The sequence below is a fragment of the Protopterus annectens genome, chromosome 2.part0 (assembly GCF_019279795.1).
Source record: "Protopterus annectens isolate FY-2018-M chromosome 2.part0, PAN1.0, whole genome shotgun sequence".
Taxonomy (NCBI): domain Eukaryota; kingdom Metazoa; phylum Chordata; order Ceratodontiformes; family Protopteridae; genus Protopterus; species Protopterus annectens.
This window is the reverse complement of record NC_056728.1, coordinates 16331940-16358542: the sequence shown is the minus strand read 5'-3', so window position 1 is coordinate 16358542 and position 26603 is coordinate 16331940. Positions and strand designations below refer to the sequence as shown.

General features: G+C 40.5%; 1 protein-coding gene across 2 annotated transcripts in view; it reads left to right on the top strand.

Moving 5' to 3' along the window:
• LOC122792927 (spectrin beta chain, non-erythrocytic 1-like) overlaps positions 1–26603 on the top strand; it is a 1986067-nt gene that overhangs the window by 1661929 nt on the left and 297535 nt on the right. For both annotated transcript variants that reach the window (XM_044060498.1, XM_044060499.1), the window contains 3 exons: positions 6763–6987; positions 15859–15948; positions 22885–23163. In XM_044060498.1, the coding sequence (XP_043916433.1) occupies positions 6763–6987; positions 15859–15948; positions 22885–23163 (594 nt within the window). The remainder of the gene's footprint in view (positions 1–6762; positions 6988–15858; positions 15949–22884; positions 23164–26603) is intronic.

Here is a 26603-nt window from a genome sequence, read left to right as displayed (position 1 = left end):
CTATCCTTCATTTGGAAAAACCTATCAGTCTATGCCTTTCTCCTCTGCCTCTTCTCTCCAAGGTCTTACTAAAGGTCAGACAGAAAAAAACAAAAATGATCCTGATTGCTCCGGACTGGCCTTGCCAGCACTGGTACCCAATTCTAAGGAATATGTCTCAACTCCCTCCTTGGTACTTGCCTCAAATACCTCATCTACTGTCTCAGCAGAACAATCAAATTCTGCACACTTGGTTCCAAACTTTGAACCTTGCAGCATGGCTGATCATTTAATTATTCAAACACCACCTCTCAGTAAATCTGTGATGGATGTCATTTTGGAAGCCAGAAGGCCTAGTACTAGAAAATCTTATGCTGATAAATGGAAGAGATTCTGTGCTTGGAACCAAGCACAAGGAACGGACACAGCAAAACCAAATATTCCTCAGATTTTACAATACTTGACTGAGATGCTTGACAAGGGCCTATCTTTTTCTTCAATAAAAATCCATACCTCTGCCATCTCGGCTAATTACAACACGGAGCCTCCCCTCTTTTCTCATCCTCTGCTAAAACAGTATCTTAGAGGGGCCAAAAATTTAAGGCCTCCCAGAAGATCACCAACTCCTGCATGGGACCTCAGTTTTGTGCTGGAAAAACTCACCCTGCCTCCTTTTAAACCAGCAGCTACTGCAGATATAAAATTTTTATCTTGGAAAGCAGCCTTCCTCTTGGCAATCACTTCAGCAAGAAGGGTTTCAGAACTACAGGCTCTCATGGCTGTGGAGCCTTTTATTACATTTTACCCGGACAGGGTGTCCCTCAGGACCAATCCTTCCTTTATGACTAAGGTGGTATCAAGTGTGGCTCTTAACCAAACAATTCACCTGTCAACATTTTACCCAAATCCACAGAACAAGGGGGAGCGGATTCTGCATTCATTGGACGTACACAGACAACTAAGATTCTACTTAAACAGGACCAAATCTCTAAGAAAGTCTGAGCAACTACTGGTGGCATTTGCTTCAGGATCAGAGGGGAAGGCTATATCAAAGTAGACTATTTCTAAGTGGATAAGCCACTGCATTTGTTTCTGCTACTTGCACCATGGTAAACCTGTGCCCAAGGGAATCAGGTCACATTCCACCAGGGCTGCCTCTACCTCAGCAGCCTTTCTCAGAGGAGTTCCAACCAAAGACATTCTAGAAGCTGCTACTTGGAGCTCTGTTCATACCTTCACAAAGCATTATCGTTTGCCTCTCTTCTCCAAATCCAGGGCAGGCTTTGCCACTGCAGTTCTGCAGGGCCTTATAGCCGCTCCTAATGCTATTTAGTTCCATCCTCCCATCCATAGCTTTGGTATTCTACCCAAATGTAATGACTGCAACAGTGAAACATGAAGAACATAGTACAGTTGTGTACACTTACCATAAATGTAGATATTCAAATGTATTCACTGTTGCAGTCCGGGTTACCCACCCGCCATCCCCCTTTCTCTATAACTTCTCTTTCCTACACTATATTCTAAAGCCTTTGTGGTGTATTTGCTTTTAGATGAAGGTAAATTTTATGTTGCTAAAAGTGCATTTATATATATTGCTGTTTATATATATATATATATATATATATATATAAAATATATATATATATATATATATATATATATATATATATATATATATATATATACACACACATACATACATATATATATATATATATATATATTTTTTTTTTTTTTTTTTTTGCTCCCCATTTGGGGAGCACCTGACATCTGGGTCAAGAAAAACTGAATAAAATGGCATCGACTGACAACCTGACGTCATAGAAGAGGAGACAGCAACCGACGCAGGACCTAAGACTTTGTTATTCAGGTCGACTGAGGGCAACCTGCCAGCAGATTACCCAAATGTAATGACTGCAACAGTGAATACACTCGAACATCTACATTTATGGTAAGTGTACACAACTGTACTTTATGGTACCATGGGGAATAATATGTAAATACTGTCAGAGTTCCTACTACTGAATTTGTATCTTCCATACCAAATATTTTCATAAATTTCTTCAGAAATCAACCCTCTTTTGTTATATTTTCCCTTCTAGGTCCCCCCGATACATCCTCACTATTGCAAGAAAATTCCAGTTTCCACTTATAAGTAATATTCCCTGCTGAAAGCTGATTATTTCTGTCAACATTTTCTTAAACTACATAATAGCAGTTTTTTGTAGTATATAAATACATGCCATTGGAATCCTCTTAGCCATTTACTTCCACAAATCTACCATTTTGCCTTTTTTATCTTCTTATATCACTATTTGTGCCCCTCTAGCAATTAATATAATTACTCTCCTTTTCCTCTGTCCCTGATATTCTGCTGAATATCCATTCTGTAATCCTTTCTGTCAAATTCATATGCTTATTTCTTTCCAAATGTGTCATCTGCAGCATATTTGCACTCTGCAGTTCTTACTATCATTCAATACTTTTTCTTTTTATCTATACCGGTAATGCCATTCACATTCCAGTATAATATGGATAGCATAGCCATCATGATAAAAGCTATTGTTACCACAGCTTTTTTAATGTATATTTCCATTTTTTCTGTTACATGCATTTACTAATGTTTGCCAGGCTGTTCTTTTGTACAAGTATTTCTTCTCATCTCCATTTGAACCCATGTCACATTCCCCAAGACTTCCTGCATCAGTGAATCCCCCCCCCCCCCAAAAATAACAATTACAAAACACCTCTTTCCCTTATTAACTTAGAACAAACACACCAAACTGTGTACATTTTCAAAACATGGTCTAAACCTGCAGAAGGGAGTCCCTGCCCCAAATAGATGGCTGCACCCACAGGTACCATCCAACCCAAAAATGAGGTTAATTGTGCTAAAGTGCATGCCACAGCCCATGCCCCCACCCACACTGATCAGTGTCTGCTCCCCTTTTTCCCTTTCCCTCCCAGATATAAAAACAGCCTGCAATGCCTTCAGAAAACATAACTCCCAGTCGTAAACAAAGTGCACTGGCTGTCTTTATAAATAAAGCTAAATTGTACACTGTTCTAGTAATTGTATTTAAAGTATTAAGGCTGCTAGGGATGTTGTTGCCACTTATTCACTTCCCATAATATACTCAGAGTTCTCAAGATTAATTACTTGCACCTGCAAATAGCTTGTATCCATGGAAATGTACTCAGCAATGAGTCTTTGTAAATTTCATTCAGAAAAGAATGCACAGCTGCCCTCAGCTGCAGACATCTCAACTCCACTGAACCTTTGCCAGTGGAAAATAAACAAGCTAATATCACTGCAGTTGTAAGAAGCTTAACATTTTCATAACTTTCATCATTTTGTCTCATTTTTAAAGCCTACATGCTTACAAAAACTCCTGTTTACTACTTAAGCCACAGGTAGTAATCTATACATTCACCCTTGTAAAATAAAAAAGACAGAATATCCTAATTCTATATGTAATATAATCAGTGCACCTCTACACCCCAATGGCCTAAGATCACATGACAGGAACATTAAATGTACTTCTGTCTGGCCCCTCCTCTCCTATATTTCTTATAACTAAAAAAGGTCTTGTTTGCTCTAGCATTTATAACACATACAGCAGTCACCGAAAAGATGCCACCCACATTTAAAACACCCCTGTCCACATACCACACAAAACCACCCTACTTTATATAACATGCAGTTCACATCATGAAATGCTTTACATAAACACTAACAAGAACAAAAATTGCTTTACTTGTAGTTGGTTTTCTTCCTTTTAATCTTCTTCTAAACATTAATTATATAAAGTGAGGCATATGCCTTATAGTGCACCCACAAGTCTAACAGCAAAAGTCTGGTGTCCATCAGACACCCTGTCTTGCAAAACCATACCTCACAAATGTGATAAGATGCTTTACAGTCCTCCATCCATTCATTAATTTCAGCGCTACCAGTCTTCCTCTCTTCCATCTCCTCCTCCCAAAACCGAGTCCTGGCCTAAGTTCAAGGCTCTGCCAATTCCTCTAGTTAACTCCCATGTCCCTTTCTGTTTCTCAAGCATTTTCCCCCTGGAACACTGGGAAAGTTCTCACCTGCAAAGTCTCTCTATGAACCTTACCATCAGAAGAATGAGAAGCAGAGATCCCCCAATTTGCTGACTCACTTTTTGTTGGATAAAAGTTTTTATTTCCTGCCTAGCCTATTCTTCATCAAAACATGACCCCAATCCTCCAGGAGGAAACACCCTGATGTTAGTTGGATACTGCAGCTTGAATCCCACACCTACCCCCCCAACACACTAACAGTTGGGACAAACCTGCCTCACCCCTGCCCGGTGCACAGTGAACAATCACTTTCCAAAAATACTCCACTGCCCCCAAGTCCCAATACTCTGCCACAATTCCACTAGGATCAACTCACTCTGCTGGCATGATTGCTTCTCCACAGTATAGGTCTTGTCTGCCTTCCCATGGCCTGGCCTGGAGCACACTCTCAATGTGCTCCCTTAGTTAACAAATTCTTCTGTGGAGCACCACTCCAGCCACCTATGTGTGCTTTCACAAAACTGATACAGTCTGGTCATTCCAGCCTCTCTGGCACAGAAGAAGATCTCTGGCTTTCCCTGTGCAATTCATCCTCCCATCCCACCACCTTTTTAAACAGTTCCTCTTGAGAAATCTCATATTCAGCCAAACCCCTCCTCGCATCAACCTCTGAGCCTCATAGTCCCACCAGTCCATTTGAATGACTAGTCATAGCTTCCTCCACTTTTTCCAGCTTCCTGACGTTTAAATGGTCTCCCAGCTTCCAGCTCCCAAAAGACCAGACAGATTTTGTAATGTATATTCCTTCAATGTTTCATCCATTCCAGTCACCTCTGAATGCACTGTATTTTTCTCTTCCTCTAAATTACTGGAATCCATCTCATGAACCAAAGCTGAAGCCTGAAGGGCCCTTTGGTGAACAGCCACAGAATCCCTCCGAGACAGTGCTCTTCCCTCACCTCTTCCAGCTGACCTCCTTTCAGGTTTTTCAAATTTCTTCCCTGTTGGTATCCGTGAATTCACCAGCCAGCAACTAAAGCTAATCAAAAACATTTTCAATGGCACTCCTTTTTCTCAGCCTCTGTTTCCACACTAGGAGAGCTGAAACTACTCTGTTAACCAGCATGCAGCCATCCTGGAAGATACTGATGCATCCTTTTCTACCAGCCTTGCTCCTTCTCCTCTTGTTCATTGTCCACTTAATTGCTTCATTGGATTTCTTCATTATTCCAGGACATCTCCTCAAAATGATCATGTTTATGCACATCATGTCCCGCTCGTCTCTTCTGATCTTCTCTAGCCTTACACTTTCCTTTCTATCCCAAGTAATATTCCAGTGGCTTTCCTATAGATTCCTTCCAGATATCTGATGACCCTGTTTTTTATAGCCCACAGAACTCTATCTGGTACTCTGGATATGGTCTGACCCGGGAGTGGTATCAGAGAAAGCATTACCTCTTTGCTTTTGGAATCTATCTCCTTGAGGATATTCATGAAAGTCTTTTGACTGCTGCTACTGCCCTCTCTGTCCAGGAGTGATCAACACCCCCAGATACCTTTCCTAATTCTTGCCAACAGTCCCACTTCCCTTAGATGGTACTTCATACCAAGTTTGCTGTTTCCCAGTGCAGTGTTTTTCTGCACCAAGTCCCACTTGGTCAGACTTTCGAGATCCTTGCTTGCAGTCTCCCCATCCTCCACCTGCTGCTCCTAACATTGTGACATCAGAGATGAGGTTGAACTTGTTCTTTCTTCTCTCAGATTTGTCAGAAATGAGTACACTGAGGGTTACTGGACACTGGACTACCATGTTTGTACTCCACTAGTCTCTGTCCTTATTCTTGACCCATGTGTCCTACCATTCAGCCATGCAGCAGTTCACCCTCCTTAACTTGAATTCTATCCTGAACCATTCCAGTTTTCCTAGTAGGTGGCTGTGTAGTGCTGTTTCAGAAGCCTTTGAAAAATTCAGATGGATTATATGTACTGGTACTACCATGTTAGGTATTTCTGGAAAATGGAGAAGGTCTGGCTTGACAGATTCTTTTATTCTGGGTACCTATGTTTCTTTGCTTGTCTACCTGGATTTACCTGGTTTTAATTTCTGTTTTGAATCTCCTATATTCCGAGTTGCAGCTCAGAAGTTCCTCTGCAGCATTGGATCTGATTATTCCTTATTTTAGTTGGATTACACTTGCAATTAAGCTGCTGATCATTTGTCCTTACTGTCCCACATTCTATGATAGTGGGATGGCCTTTGTGGGAAAGGGATTTTTCACTGTTGGTAGACAATTCTTTGTCTTCAATGGAAATAATGTTATGTCACATTTGCAGTAGTGATGTCATACAATTTGTTAACATTCAATGTTTCATTTGTGTTGTCATTTGGCTTTTACAGCTGGAGAATACACGTTTGACCACACCAATACCCTAAGTGTGAATTTGTTCTATAACTTTGTTAGTATTGGCATAGGGTGTGCAAAAAAGTCTTAATGATAAAAACAGTACTCCAAGAATGCATTCATAACGTTTAATTTAGGCTGTTATAATTCAATTTCAATTTAGAAAGACAAGGTTATAAACCATTGTAGTTGTAACTACAAAAAAAATCTCAGAAAAAAATTACTTTTGTATGATACTTGCAAGTTTGTTGAAAAAATATAAGGTAGTTAGCTGGGTTTTTTTTACATTTGTGTTGAAACTTTTTTGTTTCTTAATGAATGTGTTTCTCAGTTGTTAGAAAACCAGATGGAAGTTCGGCAGAAGGAAGTGGAAGCTTTGAAAACCCAGGCACAGGCTTTGAGCCAGGAGGACGCAAACTCGGTAGAGGTCGATTCTAAACAAACGGTGGTGGAGGAGAGGTTTCAGGAGCTGCTACAACCCCTACAAGAGAGAAGAAAGAAACTGCTGTCTTCAAAGGAGGGGCACCAGTTCAACAGAGACCTAGAAGATGAGATTGTAAGTACAAATTCCTTAATACTTTAAGTCGTATATTTTATTACTAATAAAAGCAATGCAAGACTCAGCTTTCAACTAGATAATTCTAAGGGAGGGCAAGAATTTCAGTGTGCGTTTACCATCTGTTGTGGAAATATTGTACTTCCCCAAATTGTTCACATCATTCAGGCCTGGAGTCCAGGCTATAGAAAGCACAGCAGCTTAAATAGTCAGTGGCAGGATTCGGCCATCTGTAAATTTATGTTGCAGTCTGTCAGTGAGTCAGCCTCTTTTTACTCATGTCAGCAGTGTCAACCAATTGTTTAAGAAGGGCACAACTCACATTCCATACAGAATAAAAAATAAACTAATAAAGTAAAGCATACGCCTAGTTTGGGAATAACGTTGCCCAGCTGACCCCTGCCATAGCACTTGGCAGAGCTGCTGGCATCCATATCCAGCATCAGATTCTTATCAGTTCCATCTGGTGTCTCACACCAAGGTCATCATCTTGGCTTGCCCTGATTTCATACATCTCCTTGTATCTGCAGTTCTTTCCTACTGTGGGAAAATTCTTGACAATGCTACTGTATCCCATTAGTATGACAATACAGTCTTAACATTTGCTTTGATTTTTCCTATATTTTCATTGGCATTTCAGCTTGTATCATCAGGCTGATGTGCAGCATTCTGTCAGTAAGTGTTGGCAGTGGATATCAGATTCTCTTGTTGATTATGCATGAAGAATGTTTACTGTCTGAAGGAGGCGGATAGAGTCCAAATGTTTGCTCACAATAACATTAGATGATGAATGCATCCATCTTGCTGCAGGCTGGTTAGGTTTACAATCACTTCCGCTGTGCAGTGAGCTCCAGAAGTACCTGAAACCCACTTGAGCTCTCAATGAGATACAATGTTGTGGAGACATGACTGGCTTCTGCAAAGTATATGTGGGCAAATCGATTCCCTCTTCAAATGTTGGCACTCATAACACCAAATGCCAACAGACCAAAAAAAAAAGATAATCCAGTGGAAGAGTAAATCTTTAACATCACTCTTTTCTTTTACACTTCTTTTTTTTGTGGGGTGGCACCCCCCCCCCCCAAACTCATGTATGTCAACTCCAAGATCACCACCATACCTCTGAGAAAAGGGAACATTTTGGGAAATAGCCATCTCAGACTTGATATATACAAGTCTTGTTTTTTTGGCCATTTAGTGTCCATGTTTCAGGACTTGCTACAGCTGGTCCAACCTTTTCAAGTAATTACCAGACCAAATGGTTGCCTCCTTCTTTACTGTAGGCTAAATTCAGAAGTTGTTCTGTGCTTAACTGCCCTAGATATTTAATTTCAGATCCGAAAAATGTCAAGAAAAGGTTCAGTTTTAGCAGTCATATCAGCTTGGTCTTTACCAACTTGGCAGCTGGAGTAATTTGAAACAGAGACCTTTTCTCTGCCTGAGGTTGTCCGTGCATGCTAGTGTGTGCATGTATATGTATGTGCATACATGCACACAATCTTTCTGTCTATATCTTTTTATCTGTATATACATACATATGTATGTGTGTGTATATATACACACATATACACACACACACACACACACACACACACACACACACACACACACACACACACACACACACACACACACCATTCTGTGGTAGTCAAACATCAGGTTTGTTGAAAAATTAGTTTGGTAATTTTGCCTAATCATAAATGGGATGAAAGGTGTTTATAGAAAAGTTAGTTTGGTAAATTTACTGAATCGTAATTGAGACAAGAGGTAAGTGTAAGCCCGCTGTCATGGCTTGTTCAGAGTAATGCAATGATCCTGACTTTCCCTCAGTTAGAATGCTGAGATTCTTATGTATAGAGTTGGTTTAGAGGAGGACATTGGCCTGAAATTAAAACTTTAAATAAATGAGTGGTCAGTACCATTTCAACTGTATTTATTGGCAACCATTGAAAATGCTTTAGGAAATCACAGAGACTACAAAATTAAATATTTTGTATGTCCTGACTGAAGTCACTGTTGCAGCATTTCTAACACATGGCTTATCACCATTGTAATCTAGCCGGGGTACTGAAGCATTACCTTGCAGGCATAGAGGTATATAGATGGATGTACAAGCATAATTTCTCAGATTGTCTCGCTTCCAGCCTGAATGTAGGTTGATTATTCATCGGACTGATTGATTGTCATTTGGTGGTTGGTACTGTTGCTTCTAATATGCAGATAAGTGCCCCAGTGGGGAACCTTCCTTTACATTTTTATATGTTTTTCTTACCAGTGTTAGATATTGGCTAGGAAGAGTAGGTGCCAGTACACTAGGTAAATCCCATACAAAGATTTGCAGACCCCAGAATCTCTGTTGCTTAGGAGTGGAAGATGACTGCAGAGTTTATTTTGTCTGTCAATCCTTTGTACATAAGACATTGTGGTCCTGTTCATCCTCACCTAACACTTTCTTGAAGACCCAGTGTCTCAAATGCTTGGCCCACTGCAAGATGGCAGATTCCACTTCCCCTGATGTACCTCCCACTACTTAAGAAAAAGCTTAAAAGGCCTAAGCGAGAGACTTAGTTGGTCATTTCTGACTCTGATGTACTCGCTGAGGTTTCATAATGCAGGGTACATCTGATTCCTCCTCAAATAGCCTCCATGGAGACATTGCCGGAGGCGTTGGAGGGCCTCGATAACTGAGGATTCTGCAGATGTAGATGAACCTCAAATCATCATATTGGAGTGCCCAGAGGGCATCCTTCAGATCCAAGTTAGGAAACAGATCCCAAGTAAACTAACTGAGTTACAACAGGGATCTGAGCTACTGTGTTTGGTACAGGCAGACGTCACACCAAAAAATGAAGCGTCAGAAAATTAAATGTGTTGCCTCCCCTCAACCTCATCCTTCTTCTTGTAGGGAGAAGGAATGGATGGATTTCTCTAAAAGTTTCTTTAAGGCCATTTTGGGTCTGAAGCCTCATTTTTTCTCATCTTAGCCCCCTCTTCCCACCCCTCAAAAACTGCTGTGGATTCATCTGGAGATGAGGAGGCTTCTGATTCTGACCATTGTCAGGTCTATACCTCTCAAATGCTCTCTCTTGGTGAATTACCTTCAGATGATGACGCCGTTATTTCACCTGATTGTCCAGTAGAAGAAGTTTCTTTTGGAGAGACACTCATAAATATGATGAAGCATTTTGAGTGAGAGACTAGGCAGATCTCAGAGGTGCAGGAAAGATGCTACAAACTTTGGGAAATGGGCACCCTAGCCCTTTTCCCTGTACCTCATGTTCTTGAGGCTTTTTTGAACACTTTTCAGTCCACATTTGCTGGCCCTGACTCCCAGCTTCCAGCTCCCACAAGACCAGACAGATTTTGTAATGTCTATGATTATCTTAAGTTTTTGTTTAAAAATCGTGTAAGTAAACTTTATTGTTATTCAGACCAGACTGTACAACCATAAAGTGCACAGCTAAATGAAATTATGTTCCTTCAAGCTCATGATACAACACAGACCATCACAAACAATAAAACACAAGCAGTTACATCACATATACAGTAAATACACACATGACACAGAGTCCCAACCAACCGAAGCTCCATCTCCGCACCGGCAAGTCCATGTCCCAGTCCCAGTACTAGTTCAGTTTCACCAATCCAACAAAAACAGACTTTCAAGAGTCCGGATCAGCACACATCCAAGCATACAGTCTGATCTCCACCGTCTGCCTTCATCCAGATCAGCGACCACAGTCTCCACAATCATCTCCGCTAGCAGCAGTCCAGTTCCACCTTCACCATCCACTCAAAAACCAGCACAACACCCTCTGACACCATCCAGCACTGGGTCAACACCATCCGTTCCTCTTGGCGTACCTCTCCACATACAGGCCTGAACGACCACAACCAGGCCAATCACTCCAGCCATGCCTGCCACACCAATCACTCCAGCTACCTGAGTTAATCCAGAACAGCCCCTGGACCAATCGATCCACCAGCACCATGGCTGCCTTCTCTCCACACTCGGTCACCAGCGACTCTGGAAATGCTACCCCACTATGGAAAAACAAGACAACGGGAGACGAAGAGGTCACTGCCGCATATGGTGCCGCTATCTTACTTCTTAGAAGATGCAGTTTTCCTGTCATCTGATAAGCCTTCTAAACTCCTTTCCAACGCCAATGCCCTCCCTTCAGACAAGGATAGGAGGGATAGGGGTAGGTGGGTGGGGTAAAAATGTTTACACCTTCTCTGCTTTGGCATTCAGCACTATTAATTACCAGACCCAGATGACCAGATACTTGATATCCATGTTACTGCATTATCTGGGTAACAACTTAATGAAAACAAAACTGTTGTAATTATTTTCATGCATTATACATATATACGTTTTATTTTTAACAATGATCATTAATTTTAACATTATATAAATTGCCTAAGTCTTGCTTTCCCTTAAATTTCACTTCTCCTCCCCCTCCTGAACATTATTCTGCATGTATTCTTTCCACAAATTCCATTTATTTATAAGTCAGTTGTAGTTGGTGTAGATTTTAATTTCCATTTTACATTAATTGCTTTTTAGCTGCCAATAGCATTAAACTTAGTAAGGCCTTACATTGTCTAGTCAATTCAGTTTCTATATCCTATCTCTAAAGCAACATTTCCTTAGTTACATTCATGTGCTCCCACAGCATTTCTGACAAAGTACTGTTTAGGGAATTTTTGAAAATCTGTCATCTTGTAAAATTGCCAGAAGACATGTTCTCAGTTACTTTTCTCTTTTCCATCATACCTCCAGTAATTGCTATCTACCTGAGGAAAAAGTCTCTGAAGTCTGCATGGGGGGTAAAAATACATATGCAAGGGAAAACATTAGATGCCCTACAAACTCTCCATTTTTTAAAGCAACTTCTGTTCTAGACTCAACTAAAAACTCAACCAGAGGTTTTTCACTTAGGACTCCCCATCCCTTTCTTTTTGCATAAGCTGAGTTATCATCAGAATGTCAGTACTGTGAATTTAAGGTACTTGTCTAATGAATTGGGAGAGATCCTTGATTCATTTCTGGAGGGTATACCATGTTTATGGTTTACATCCAGACTTGCAATGCGTGCCCACAGTCTTGCCCATTAAGGATACTTGCCAGCATCTTCCCTTCCACTCATTCCTCCATGACCAAGCCCCCCTCCTTTTCATTTAGGCTGTTAATCAGACCAAGGATCATTGAAATCCTGCTACACACTCCCCTCATGCATTCTCCTCTTTCTAATGTTAAATGGCATTCCATTAGAGGGGCGTGTGGAAGTGCTGGTATGGAGCAGTATCTGTTCTGTTCACAGTAAAAGTTTGTACTATCTGGAAAAAAATGGCAACCATGACAAAATAAACAGCATCTGTTACCCGGCTGTAAGCCACTTCAACAATACAATTAAAAAATTAAATGCAAGCCAAATTGTAGCTGTTGGAGACACAATGTGAGTTATTTAGCAGCATCTAGTACATATAAAAGAGCAAGTCAGTTTTAAAAAAAGCCATGTCCACTAATGGAGTGCTAAACAAGCAGAGTGTGGGAAGCATGAGTTCCAGAGTGTATAAAGATTATAACAACTAAAACAGATGCTATAGCTGCAGTAAATCATGACCTACCTAGATCTACTAATTACCCGATACTCAGAAATATAGCAACGGGCCGTAGTCTACAGAGATATTTAATAGTAAATAAGTCAACAAGTGAACCAGTAAAAGCTTCAGAATTGCAGAGTAATATATCTCAGAAAATGAGCATTGGCAAAATCTTGACTACGTTACCCAGATCAAGTTGCCCAATCCTTTTTGAAGAGTAGTAGCAGCTAATCCTGGATTTAATCAAAGACCACCTCAACAAGCAGGTATCACTGATAAATAAAATACTTGGACAGATTAATGCAGCAGTGAACGTAGTTGCTGACAAAATTATTGAAATAAATCATGGAATGGAAGGGACAGAAGAGAATCACTGGACTTGTGGTAACTCAGCTACAAATGATTCCAAAGAAAGTTCTGCAAGAGTCTGGAGAGTTTACCAGGAAGTGAATTGGAAATGAAATAATATTCTGATTATAGGAATTCCTAAATGCATCACACTAGGCAAATTTCCCAGCAAAAGTATAAGACGTTCTGGTATGACAGGCCCTGAGTCTTGTGTTTCACACTAAGAGCTCTCTGAAGTCCTACTGCAGAGGGTATTCCTGCTTACCTAGTGTATGTACATAGTTAAGTGGAATCTAGCCTCACTCGATAAACGTGCCTCCATTTCTGTCTTAGCAGATCCTCCAGCTGAGATCTGTAGAGAGAAATAATGAGGGTCTATGCTTATACAAATAAGTTAGAGAAACATTTCAGAGTAAACTTTCCGTATATGCTGATATTCTCCCAGAATGGAAGCCTATTAAAGATACCATATTTGTGCTTGCAGGCCTACACAAAGGCCGTTTTAGTAGTGTGCACCCTAATACGGGAGAAAAGTAAAGGAGAAGCTGTGCCTCATACCTGTGCATGCTTTTTTTTCCCTTCTAATCTTGTGAGATAGAATGTATAAAGCATGTGTAACTCAACAAGATGTTTGCTGGTTGGGCTGTCTACACATGTCCAAATCATGTGCAAGTAAATGAGCTCTGTATATGGTGTGCTGACTGTTTTAGGGAGTGGGGTAACAGGACCACTCACTGTACTTCATATTAACTAGAATGCGTTACAGAAGTTTATTTATTTACTTATTATATTAACTCAGTGGTGCTTATTATATCACAGGCTAACTGGAATGTACACGTGAAAGTTCTGTCAGGAAATTGAAGATGTGGGTCCACCTGGGGTACAGTGGAATAAGAATGGAGGGGGAGGTTGTATTGGTAATTAACTGACAGTAATGTGGGTCTATTAAGTATGGCTGACCGTACCTACTTTAAGATATTGCAACAGAAAACATGTTAAGTTAACTTTGCAGTCATGTTTGATGTGGTACACTGACACGAATTTTTAGCATTTAGGAGCTGACATGGCCTTGTGATGTTTCTGCTGGGAGCATTACCTCAGGACATTTAATCATTACTTGGGATAGTGGTACTGCAGTCCCAGATTCACCACCACTCCATACCAGCTTTTAATCTTTTTTTTAACCAAAGGTGGTGTCCATGTTTCCAAGCAAATAGTGAAGTTAGGTACTATGCAGGCATAAATGAGATTATGCAGCACTGTCTCATTCTTCTTAGTTCACGAGGAAAGCCAAGCACAGACACATCAGGAAACAACTAGGTGGCTTAAGTTCTGACACTTAAGAGACTGAGGACCAGTGGCATTATACTCCCCTAACTAAGGCACACTCAGTATTTTTTTTTTTTAATAACCAAAAATGGTTCTTGCTTCTCCTTCCCCATTCAGTTTGCATTGGCTGATGTCATGGGCTAAGGAAGGAGTCCAGCTCTGTTCTGGGACGTCTCGAAAGCTCCAGAAGTCAGACTGGAAGGGTACAGATCTACCTGTAGTGAATTCCAGTGAATAAGTTAAACTTAACCTGTTATGGTGCTCTGTTACAATCTGATGTATGTACAGTGACTTCTTAAACTATTGTTTTTTGTTTTTTTGTATTTGGTTACCGTGCCAACTTGTATTGTTTTCTTGCATTTTTGAATTTCTTTTCCATCTGCATGTCATGTGTCAGTAATTGTAAGTCTTTTAAACAATACACCATGTATTACTTTTGCAATACTTGTAAATAATTGTTCCCAGTAAACAAAAGCAAATAAAATAATTAAAATGCGTTACTGTGGCTGTAATCGTGCTACTTGAAGATGACCGTTATGGTGAGAGAGGTCTCACAACTGCACTTTTTCATGTTTGTCAGTACTCAGGCCACAGCCACATTGTCAGTACTCAGGCCACAGCCACATTGCCCTCTAGCAGTTCTCTTGATTACTGCATCTGGATGTGCTGAAACCCTCAATCATACCTCTCAAGTGTACCTCATTATGAGGAACATACCTCATTTAGGGGTCATAAAAAGTTAATGTTCCTCAAAGTTCCACACCGAAAGGGTCTGTCATACATTCTGTTTTAGCATTTTTTTTTAACTGAAACACATGGTAAGTAGAAATGAGTCATATTAATTCATTGAAATATCTTTTTTATAAGGAAAAAACAGAATATTTGACCATCCTATGACCTTACTAGTTGAAGCTGTTAGTAAGCCATTAATATGTGTTCCACATTTTGCCCATTTGTGCCCCAGTATGAGGCTAGTGTTCCTCATTTTGGAGAAGGAAGGTTGAGAGCTATGCCCTCAATACGTTCTTTCCAGGCCACTCCCAATGTAATGCTATTCCTGGGTGAGCTTCCTAACTATTCAGGGCGTCAACATTGCAGTACAATATGTAGTACCCTGGGAGCAAGAGATCCTGTGAAGAAATACAGAACACAGCACCAGGAGCCAGTTAGAATCCAAAATTTGGGGGAAATAACATGGTCTATGATGTCATGAAGTCTTGACGATCTTCCTGTTAATTAGGTTGCTTGCAAAGCTCCCGGTGTCCATCACAGGTTGCACAGGTGGTGATTTCCCCTGAACTGTCATCCCTGGATAAGATAAACGAATGACAAAACTTCAACCCCCCCGCCTACCCTACCCAACCTTACCAGCAATCCTAGCCTGTTTCCAAACTCAGGTCAGTGATAATACAGACAGGCACCCTGCTTCTGTTACGTCGGAAACGATAGCAGCTGTACTTTTTGGTAGGAGTGAGATTCCAAAATCTACAGCTGTTAGAAAAACAGTGCAGCATGATTAATTGTTTAAATTTTATTTTTAAAATGAAAGAAAGTGAAATGTTTAATTCTTTGTTTTTCTTTTAGCTTTGGGTAGAAGAGCGGATGCCTATGGCAGCTTCAACAGACCATGGCAAGGATCTTTCAACAGTACAGCTCCTCATTAAGAAAAACCAGGTGAGCTTTTCACTTAGGATGGTAATGCAGTTGAGCTATTTTATAGCCATTTTGCAAGAAAGTCAGATAAAACTTTCATATGGTAGTTTTACTTTGTGATATAGGCAGTATACTGTCTTTATAATTATGGCATATGAACTTAAGATGTTTTGTTATGACTATTTGTATAAAAATGATTTACTCACCGAAATAAGATAATACAGTCAGCTGCCAGATATATTCTGCTGTCTAGTTCCAAACTGCGGTTTGATGCAGCCAGCCCATGAGGGGAATAGGTTCATAGGTAGGTACTAGGCTAGTGGCCCAAGGGCCTACATAAGCCTAGCCAGCAAGGTACCATAGCTTACACCACCCAGGAAAGTTATTTTCCTGTGCCACTGTCCAGCAGAGACACAGAAGTGATTCCCGGGGTGTATTTCCTATTTCCCATCCACTCATCAATATTTTTCTTGAAGAGTGCTAATGAAGAACTTTGCTTGACATAGATGGGTAGCTAGTTCCAGAGTATAGGAAGTCTCTGGGACAGGAATCTATCCCTCCAGCATGTCCTGTTTATTGTGGTGACAATAGTCAGATATCTGTAGCCCATGAGGAGAATAGTCAGATATCTGCAGCCCATGAGGGGAATAGTCAGATATCTGCAGCCCATGAGGGGAATAGTGAGGTATCTGTTTGTGTATAACTGTAACTTTCTAAGTAGGTGACAGAGAGGAATGAAAAGTACATTTGGAGAACTGTCTCTGTGGGGATGGCTGAAGACTGACACAATGCAAGGATACCCCCCCCCCCAACACACACTACTAGGTAGTACAGGGGAGTTACACAGGTGAAATTAATACAGGCACTTAGGATGCATGCTGTTGTTGTTTGGGAGGTAAATAGTGTGGGAAGAAATAGCCAGGGAATTGTTATGGCTAGGCTTGTATAGGCCCTAGGGTCGATAGCCTAGTACCAACCTATGAAACTTAAAAATATCTTCATGCTTCTCAATCCACAACTAGAAAAAAAAATCAAAACTAAACTCCCATAACCACAATCATAAGGTCCCAAACAGGACACAATCCAACTTTCTCAAACACATATTTTAGAAGAGGAAGTGTCTTTCATGGACAAAAGTTTGGAAAAATGTAGTGTTACTATCTTGAATGAAACAGCTGCTGCTATATTATTGCCTTTCATGTCTGAGGGATCAGCCCTTTCAGTTTGATGCCAAGAAGGGCCTTGAAAAGCCTCACCACACTAAATGTTTGGGTCTGGAGTGGGAATTTGGTGCAGGAGATCACAGCACTGAAAGTCTGTGTTATATTGGCTTGAATATAACACATTACCACTAAATTCAGAAACTGAAGCAGTGATCCATAAAATTGCAGCTGAAGATATCTTCCATAACTAAATGTCACTCCTCCTAGGGCTAAGGTAGGCTGCTTGCTATGCTAGACTGGGATTTTTTTTCACCACCTCTTTTAAGGCTGTTAAGTACACCAAAGCAAGCAAAAACAGATCACCCTCTCTCAGTGTGTTAATGACACGCCCAGGGCTTTTCAGTAAGGTACATTATTACTGAGAGGTAGAGAGGCATGAAAGAGGATTTTGAGATAAGGCAGAGGGCAACTGTACCTCTTTCTTCTATGTCAGTTTTCGTCATTTATAACTGTTATGTTGTGTACAGGAGAAGCAGTAATCTACTTTAATACTAAATTCTTAAGTATTCTTGACCTCCATGCTCCAAAAAGGACCATTAGAACTAGGAACAAACCTGCCCCCTAGCTCTCAAAAGAGACAAAACAAAAAATGCTCCTCAGAAATAAAGTCTGGACCAAATGGCGTACTACTAAAAACCCAGAGGATCACATCAAGTTCAGACAGCTAAGAAATTATACAAAAAAGCCATTCTGTCAGACAAAAGAAGCTATTACATTCAACTCCAACATACCCAGCAAAACAAACCACAAAAATTTTGGGCAGAGATAAACTCACTCTTACACCCAGGCCGTTCTGTCACTCCCTCCCCTGGAGGTACTGACCATGACAATCCAAAGCAAATCGCAAGTACCTTTAATACATTCTTCACTGAGACCATTCAGTCTCTTGCCAATCAATTAACTCCTGACAGCTCATCTCTGAAGCCCTCTAATACTACCTTACCTCCCCCATTTAATCTCAAACCTGTCCCTACATCCTTTATCCGTACCCTTTTACTAAAACTCAAACCTACCACCACTGCAGCAGATCTCCTTCCTGCAGAATATCTGCAAAAAGCTGCAAATGCTATAGCCTACCCCATCTCCATTCTGATTAACAGAACAATCTCTGAGGGTACTATTCCATCTGTTTTGAAGATCGCACATATTATCCCCCTTCATAAAGGTGGAAACTCTAGGAAATTATCCAACTACAGACCTATTGCTGTACTATCTCCACTGGCAAAAATCATGGAGAAATGCATTCATAGGCAACTGTTAAAACACCTAATAGATAACTTATTAGCTAACTGCCAACATGGCTTCAGGCCATTTCACAGTACTACTACTGCTCTTTTATCCTTCTCTGACTGTATAAACAAAAATCGCAATAACAACACTCTATCCTCAGCCCTCTTTATTGATCTCTCTAAAGCCTTCGATATGGTCAACCACCAACTTCTCATAAACATACTCAAAAACCTATCTCTTGATGCACTGGCTGTACAATGCTTTCAATCCTACTTAAACAATAGGCAACAAGCAGTTCTGTGGGAGAACAACTTATCTCCCCATTGCACTCGGTGTCCCTCAAGGTTCTATACTTGGACCTCTTCTATTTTCATCAATGACCTGCATACTGTAATTCCTCAAGCTTCCATAATACAATATGCCGATGACTCCACATTAATATGCTCAGCCCCAACTCCATCAGACCTTCAGTCTCTCACCCAAAAACTGTTTAACATAGTTGAGGAATGGTTACTACACCAGTGCCTCATCCTGAACCCCAAAAAAAACAAACTCCTACTTTTTACTCCCACCAATATGGCCACACCACTACATTTTACTGTCACATCGAACAATGGAACCATCATATCCCCCGACTCTACCACAAAACTCCTAGGGGTACTAATTGACAATAACCTTAACTTTGATAGTCACATTAACAATACCATAAAAACAGCCAACAAAAAATTAGGCTCCCTCTATAGAATCAAATCCTTTCTTACCCCGCTAGCAAGATCTACTATTGCCCTGACCTACTTAATCTCTACCCTCCTCTATGCCTCCCCTGTATATACTAACCTCTCAAAAAACAACATGAGCAAACTGGCTGTCTCCTATAACAATATTGCTAGATTTGCAACAGGCTCTATATTCAGAACCCATCACTGTATTAATTATGAACAACTAGGTTGGCTAGAGTTACCAAATCTACTTCTAGTTAAACAATTAACATTTGCCTACAAAATCCTGTATCAGCCTAATAACACACCTATTCTTACCAACCTTATCACCCCCTACATCAACCTTAAGACCCTACGCTCATCTAATAAAATACTAGTACAAATAGGCAAAACCTACAATAAGGCTTGGGGACTCTCTGTTCTCTAATACCGTGGGTAAAACCTGGAACTCTCTCCCCAGTGATCTGACCTCCCTTTATTCACTAACTCAATTTAAAATCAGGCTTAAAACCTACCTCAATTCCCATTGGTTATGCACCTGTATGAACCCAGACTAACCTCTCATGTCAGTTTTTTGTTTTTCACAAAGATACCTGTCTTATTACTGTATATACTAACTGCCTAATGAAAACCATAAATATAACAGGCCTTAAAATTGATTAGATCCTCTATATCCAAAAATGTCTTTAAGACTACCTACTATGTTAACAAAAGATACTTATAAGATTCTGCAATCAAATGTGTTTTGAAGTGAACATATTTCCTTATATTCTACCCTACTCACATCTATATGATCTTTCATGTATCAAATAGCTTAATTTGTATTGTACTTGCACCTGTGAAATTTTGTTTTTTTTTTTATATATAATATTGTACTTTACTTTCGAGGAGCTTTTCTCCCCGGGCCTCTGCTGAAAATGGACATGTATCCAGCTGGACTAGCCCGGTCAACAAATGTAAAAAACAAATAAATAAAAGTTATTACTTTCCTTGTCAGGGCTTCTGATTCCCTGATTTCAGATGAAGTTTCCATAGCAGACCCCAAGTTGGGACATAAACTGTATTTCAGAGTTTCTGTCTTCATTGAAGCCAGTTATAGCTTTTGCTTCCTGTCTTATATTTTTGATTGCCATTACTTCAATTTGAAAACAATTTTTGTACATGTCTATATATTTTATAAATGTATGCATGTTGTTGGTCTTCCTCAGTCCTGAACTTCCAAACTTTCCACTCTCTCCACTGATCCTTTTTTGCATCCCATCGTGCTTGTCATTTCAGTACCTACATAACTCAATAAAGGGGTCGGTCCTCTATTTCCTGGAAAGATTTGCTGTATCAGTGTCCCCTATCCTTTACAGTGACCACTAGAGGGCAGGATTTTTGGGCAATGTAGGCCATAATTCATGGCTGGTTCAACACTTTTTTTTTCTGGCGTAATCTTCCACTTTTAGAGATTGACCTGTCTGGCTCAGTAACACAGATAAGCTTTCTGTACTCATCCTTGCCCCATACTAATCATACCAATGTGTGTGTGCATGTACTCCCTTCAGTAGGTTCATATGTGCGTATTAGGCTAATGACCACAGGGGCCTTTTTAAGCATAGCCATTCATCTCAAATCTCTGACAAGTTCTGATACCCTTGATAAATGTAAGCAGGGGCTTGGGAGGTGAAACATTTACAAGCAGGGGTCTGGGAGATGAACCATTTACTGGTTGCCTGTGTCCATTGGAGAAATAGATGCCAAGCCAGGGACCAACTTCCTGTTCCCCATACAATTATCCACATTACACTTGAACTGAGTTAGGGAGGAACTCTGCTTCACATGGATGCAGACCCTTTTGCAGAGAAGAGGTAGTCTCTATATTCCTGTCTCTCCAGCAGGTCCTATTTATATCACAGGTAAGGTTTGAGTCTTTAGAATGGGTAATTCTGGTGCCATTTGTTTTCTGGATATCCCAGAATATCCATCAGAGTGGGGTCTGACAGTGCCTTGTATGCAGGCATAGATCTCCCCTCAACAACCTGTAGGAGATGGAATATAGGGATAGGGCATTGAAGTGATCTGCATAGGGTGTTACTTACGCTCTGTATTCCTTTAGTAAAGAACCCCTTTGGGCGTTTGATTGCCTGGTTAGGTACTTACTAAAGGGGAACACTGTACACAATGAATAGTGAAAAGGTAGGATTGTTGAGATGCCTAGGCCTGTGTGTGTTACAACCTGATCATATGCTCATAAAATATGCATTAACTCTGTCAGCCAGCAGACTGTCTGGAATTGAACCTTCAAGTCAGTGCAGTAACAACACACGCACTCTTGTGATTTGTATCCCCGTTTGCTACCAACACAGAACCTGGCTGTTTCTGTAGATCTAGTCCAGTCATGTGGCCATCCATCAGGTGCACCCACCTAACAGGATATGAAATGGTTCCTCCCTTTTGGGATGGGTGAACCAGTGTTATCCACTCAGTTTCATCTCTCTTTGGCCAGATGCCCCGGCACATAGGCCCAATATTCAAACCTGAGTTAGCTGAGTTGCAACCAAGGCTTTCTCTTTTTTGGAGACAGCCAGTGTGAAGAATTTCAGAACTTCAGACTGTTTTGAAGATGCATTTAGAATTTCTAGAAAATTCTCTATAGGCACATATCATGAATTCCTGTCTAAATGCTATCAGAATTCATGTTGATTTGGTCAGTGTTATTATCCATTTATTTCTCCCTGTTTGGTAATCCAGATTTCCTTTGTCTTCAGCCTTTCTTTACTGATGTAAGCAGCATTTTGCTACTTTTACCCAGTGAAGTAAATGAAACCCAGAAGTGATTTTTTAAACCTTTCAGTGTATGTGATGCTGTGGATTTGCTGATGCTGTAGGGTAAGTTGTAAGACCCTTTTGGAGAATGCAGCAATATACTTCCGAATGTCTTGGTGCCGAGAAACCTGTGACACAAGTTCTTTTGCTTTCAGGTCATGTAAGGTAGATATGGTCTTCAGAGGAGTAGCAGACTTTGACAGGTCTCCTGCAATTCATAATCTTCTAATTTGCCCTGTTTTCCATGCAGGTTCTATGTTATTACTAAAGTTGGTGATTGCCTTAGCTTTCTAGACCATGCTTTTAACATTAACTTAATATAGCAAATTTTATAGTACTTTTTCTACACAGTTTACCTGATGACCAAGATATCTTGAAGGAACTAGAGCAGTTCATGTGGAATATATACCATGGCAATACTTAAAAGTATGCTGACCCACCCACCTAGGGCGGTCAGGGGTTTCATAGACATGCTTTAGCTTTTACTGTTTTGCTTTTGATGTCATGTTTAGATTTTCATGTTCAGACAGCCTTCTTTGAGACCAGTGGTAGGTTTAAAGTGGAGTGGGAGGTCATTTCCTTCGCAAGCAGCGTGCTATGTGGTCACCAGTGCACTGACAGCCTGATAGAAGAGGTGGCAGGTTTTTCTTGAAAATCTTTTTTTTGCATAACATTGCTGGGCAAGTAAGCTATTCTCTGTATTTATTCAGTTAAATAATTTAAAAAAAAAATCAAGAGTTGTGGTATGTGCTAACTGTGTTAGTGTTTTCGCGTGGTAATGTATGCCAGAAGGAAGGTTTTTTACAGGGTTTCAATGTAGATCAGTCTTTTAATTATAATTATTGACGATTTCCTAAATGCAATATTATTTGTACTTATGAAAATAACAGTAATGAGGGAGTTTACGATAAAAGAGTTTAACTGTTAAGAGGTATTTAGTAGTGTGTTAACACTCTGGTATTACTTCTTCATAGACCCTTCAAAAAGAGATTCAGGGTCACCAGCCTCGAATCGATGATATCATGGAGAAAGGACAGACCATGGTAAAAGAAGACAGCCCTGATTCTGAGGTTATCCAGGGCCGACTGTCTGACTTGCAGGAGATGTGGAAGGAGCTAATTTCTGAGGTTGAGAAACGTCATTCTAGGCTTGAAGAATCACAGAAGGCACAGCAGTTCTATTCCGATGCAGCCGAAGCAGAAGCCTGGATGGGAGAGCAAGAGCTACACATGATGTCGGAGGAAAAAGCTAAGGTATTAACATAGGAAACCCTTTCACTGCTGGTGATAGAATCTGTTTTCACATAAAATGCTTTGCTGAAATATAAGAGAAGGATGTCCCTGTCCAAGTCTTGCTCTAAGAATATTAGTACACAGTATGTCACTTGACTAATTTCTAGCCATTTAGAAATTTAAGACAACATATGTATTTAAGCAATATACAGCTAGACTACAATGACCACAATACAGTGGTGTTTATTTTCAGCAGGTGATAAGTGCTAAAGTGACCACATAAAGATGTGTTTATTTTTATAAGTGATAACTAAAATAATACCTTTTTGGTTATTCAGCTGAAGGTCATTAAACTAATGATTTTACATTCTCTTCCTTATTGAATTTCATGTTGATTCACCTTGTGGTTAAGTTATGGACATTCGTGTTTTTTTCTGTTGACATTTTTTTCAGTTGTTTACTATATGGTCTGTATCAGCTTATCGAAAGCTGATAAGAGCGAACGCTCCTTGATCGAACCCAAAATGTCGAACAACCAAAATAGCAAAGACATGGTTCCGCAAAAAAACCCCAAAACAAATGAAAACACAACATAAAGTGGGGGGCTTCCATGTCTTCGCTGTTTAGGTTGTTCGACGTTTAGGGTTCGATCAAAGAGCGTTTGCTCTTATCACTGATATAGACTCTGTACTGTACTGGACTGACATCATGATGACCGTATACTTCGTGTTCTTCAGTTTAATATTTCTCAGTACCAGGCTCACCGCTTCATTGTGATTTCATTGCTGGTGAGAAGTGGATCTTAGAAAATATAGGTGCCACATTTCTCCGCTTTGAGAGAATATGCGCATCTGCTTTTTATAAACTCTCTAAGACTGGAAAAATTACTCAGGACTGATTGTTCCTGGGGCCTTGGAAGCTCAGGTTACAAAGTGGAAGTTACTGACCTTTCAAAAATTATCAGGTATTCCTCCAATTCAAAAAGGGTAGCTAAAAGAGGTGCAGGCTCAAGTTTAGGACCTTTTGGAACAGTGTTACATAGAAGTAGTCCATTCAAAAGACAAAGGTACAGGATTTTATTCCAGGTTTTTTCTGGTCCCAAGAAAGGAAGGATCTTACAGACCTACTTTAGACATCTCAGCACTAAACAAGTTCCTCCTAGTTCTCAGATTCAAAATACTTATGCTTCCAAAGCTGTTGCCTTTCATTCTGCCACAGTCACTCACAGTCAGCTCAGATTTGAAGGATCTATACCTCTGTGCTATATTGAAGGAACGCAGGCAATTCCTTCACTTCAAGGCAGGGAGCTGTTATTACCAAATCTGCTTTGCCCTTTACCTTATCTATTACTCCCATAATCATCACCAAATGTCTGGCTGCAGTAATACCTATTGCAGGACAAAGGCCATCCGCATTTACCCTTATATGGGCAACTGCCTCATTCAGGCAACCACCATGGAGGAGCTTGGATCATCCCTTCAACTGACCATGAATGCCTTTCAAATCTAGGATTTAATCTTATTCTCCACAAGTCCAGTCATTAACCTTCCACTAGGATCTCAGAGACCAAAAAACTTTCCTTCCCCTAGAAAACTTCCAGTGCCTTACCCGGTGCTTCCACTTTATGATGGAAAAGAACTTCATTTCTGCCATGCAGTTTCCTAGAACTCTGGGGCACCCTTTGTCAGGCTACATATGACAAAACTTCAGTGATACCTAAATAACATCTGGTGCCAGCACCAACAGTCCTCACAAATTGAAATTTCTCACCTCCCATGTATCAAGACGGAACTCCTCTGTTGGATTCTGACTTGCCAGCTAATTCCCAGAGTACCCTTCAAGGCACAAGTGGAGCCCCAGATCTTCATTATTGATGCTTCAGACCTGCCATGGGGACCCACTCAAGAGAATGAAAGTACAGGACAGTAGGAACAGCTTAATCAGGAAAAAAAAATATCATTCTAAAAGAAACAATGGCAGTCCAAAAATCTGTAGTAGCCTTGAAAGCAAAGCGGATACCAGGTACTCCACTTGTAAAAACAGACAATAATACAATAACATGTAAGTCAAAAAACAGGGAGCCGCTCACTCCTTTCATCTGTGACAGATGACTATGCAGGATGGAGGATGGGCTCAGGGTAATTCTGCTTCTCCATTCTGTACAATGTGGCTGAGGAGAAACTATGGGTGTTGCCTCGGGAAGTGGACATTCTAACTCTCAGCAAAGAGGGTTCACTGTACACCCCCCACTTGGTCACTCTGAAACTTTCAGGGTAGATGATATGATTCTTATACTTTGTAGACACCTTTTTTTATAGGGCATCCTACAGGTCCTCAAAGAATCCAGGAGAACAAATATCAGAATGTAATACATTTACAAATTAATAATTTTCTCTCAGTGGTTTGTGACCAAGTGGCAACACCCACTATATGCCAGGATTCCCCATGTCCTCATCTTTCTAATAAAACTTTCTGGTCTGTTTTATGTTTATAAACATGCAGGTGTCTGATATCTCATCCTGCTTGCCATTTCATCCTCCGACCTCTTGGATCTTAGCATAAAACAGCTCCTCAAGGGTATCATAAATCTGAGGCCACCAAAAAGGACACTTTTCCCCCTTGGGATCTATGTTTTGTTCTAGAAAAAACTCACTTTACCTCCTTTTGAGGGTGCTGCCTCTGCTGACCTCAAATTCCTGACCTGGAAAGCTGCCTCGTGGTAGCTTTCACTTGCGCCAGGAGAATCTCTTGAGTTACAAGCCCTTAGTGTAGGGAGCCTTTCCTCATCTTCCATAAAAGCAGGGTTTATTTCATGCAAACCCTTCCTTTATGCTAAAGGTAGTATCTGTGGTGTCTCTGAATCAAGACATTAACTTGCCTGGCTTTTTCTCCAAATCCTCAGAACAATGGAGAATGAACCCTGCATTCCCTGGATGTGCACAGACAGCTCAGATTCTATTTTTGCAAAATCTGATCAGCTAACTGTGGTATTTGGGATTGATGGGTGGGCATAATGGTTAAGATGTTTACCTGACAGACACAGGGTACAGGATTTGATTCTCACCTTTGAGGAATATTGGCTAGGCTTAAAATGGCCACAGGGGCAATTAGGTTAGTACTTACCTATTTGTAAAGCATAAAGAAGGGAAACATGTTAACAAGCAGATTATTTCTAAGTGGTTTGCTTATTGCATAACTTTTTGCTGTAACCATCCTGGGAAACAGGTGCCAGACAACATTAGGACACAGCACTAGGGCTACAGCAGTTACTACTGTCTTCCTTAGGGGTGTGCTAACCTACTGCATCCTGGAGGCAGCCACATGGTTCTTAGTCCGTACTCTTTATGACAATACAACCTGACTGTTGCCTCTAAGGCCAGGCCAGGGTTTGCCTCTGCAGTTCTGCTGGGACTCATTCCCTCTACTCCTTCGTCTGGCCAACCACCCATCTCACTCTCTCT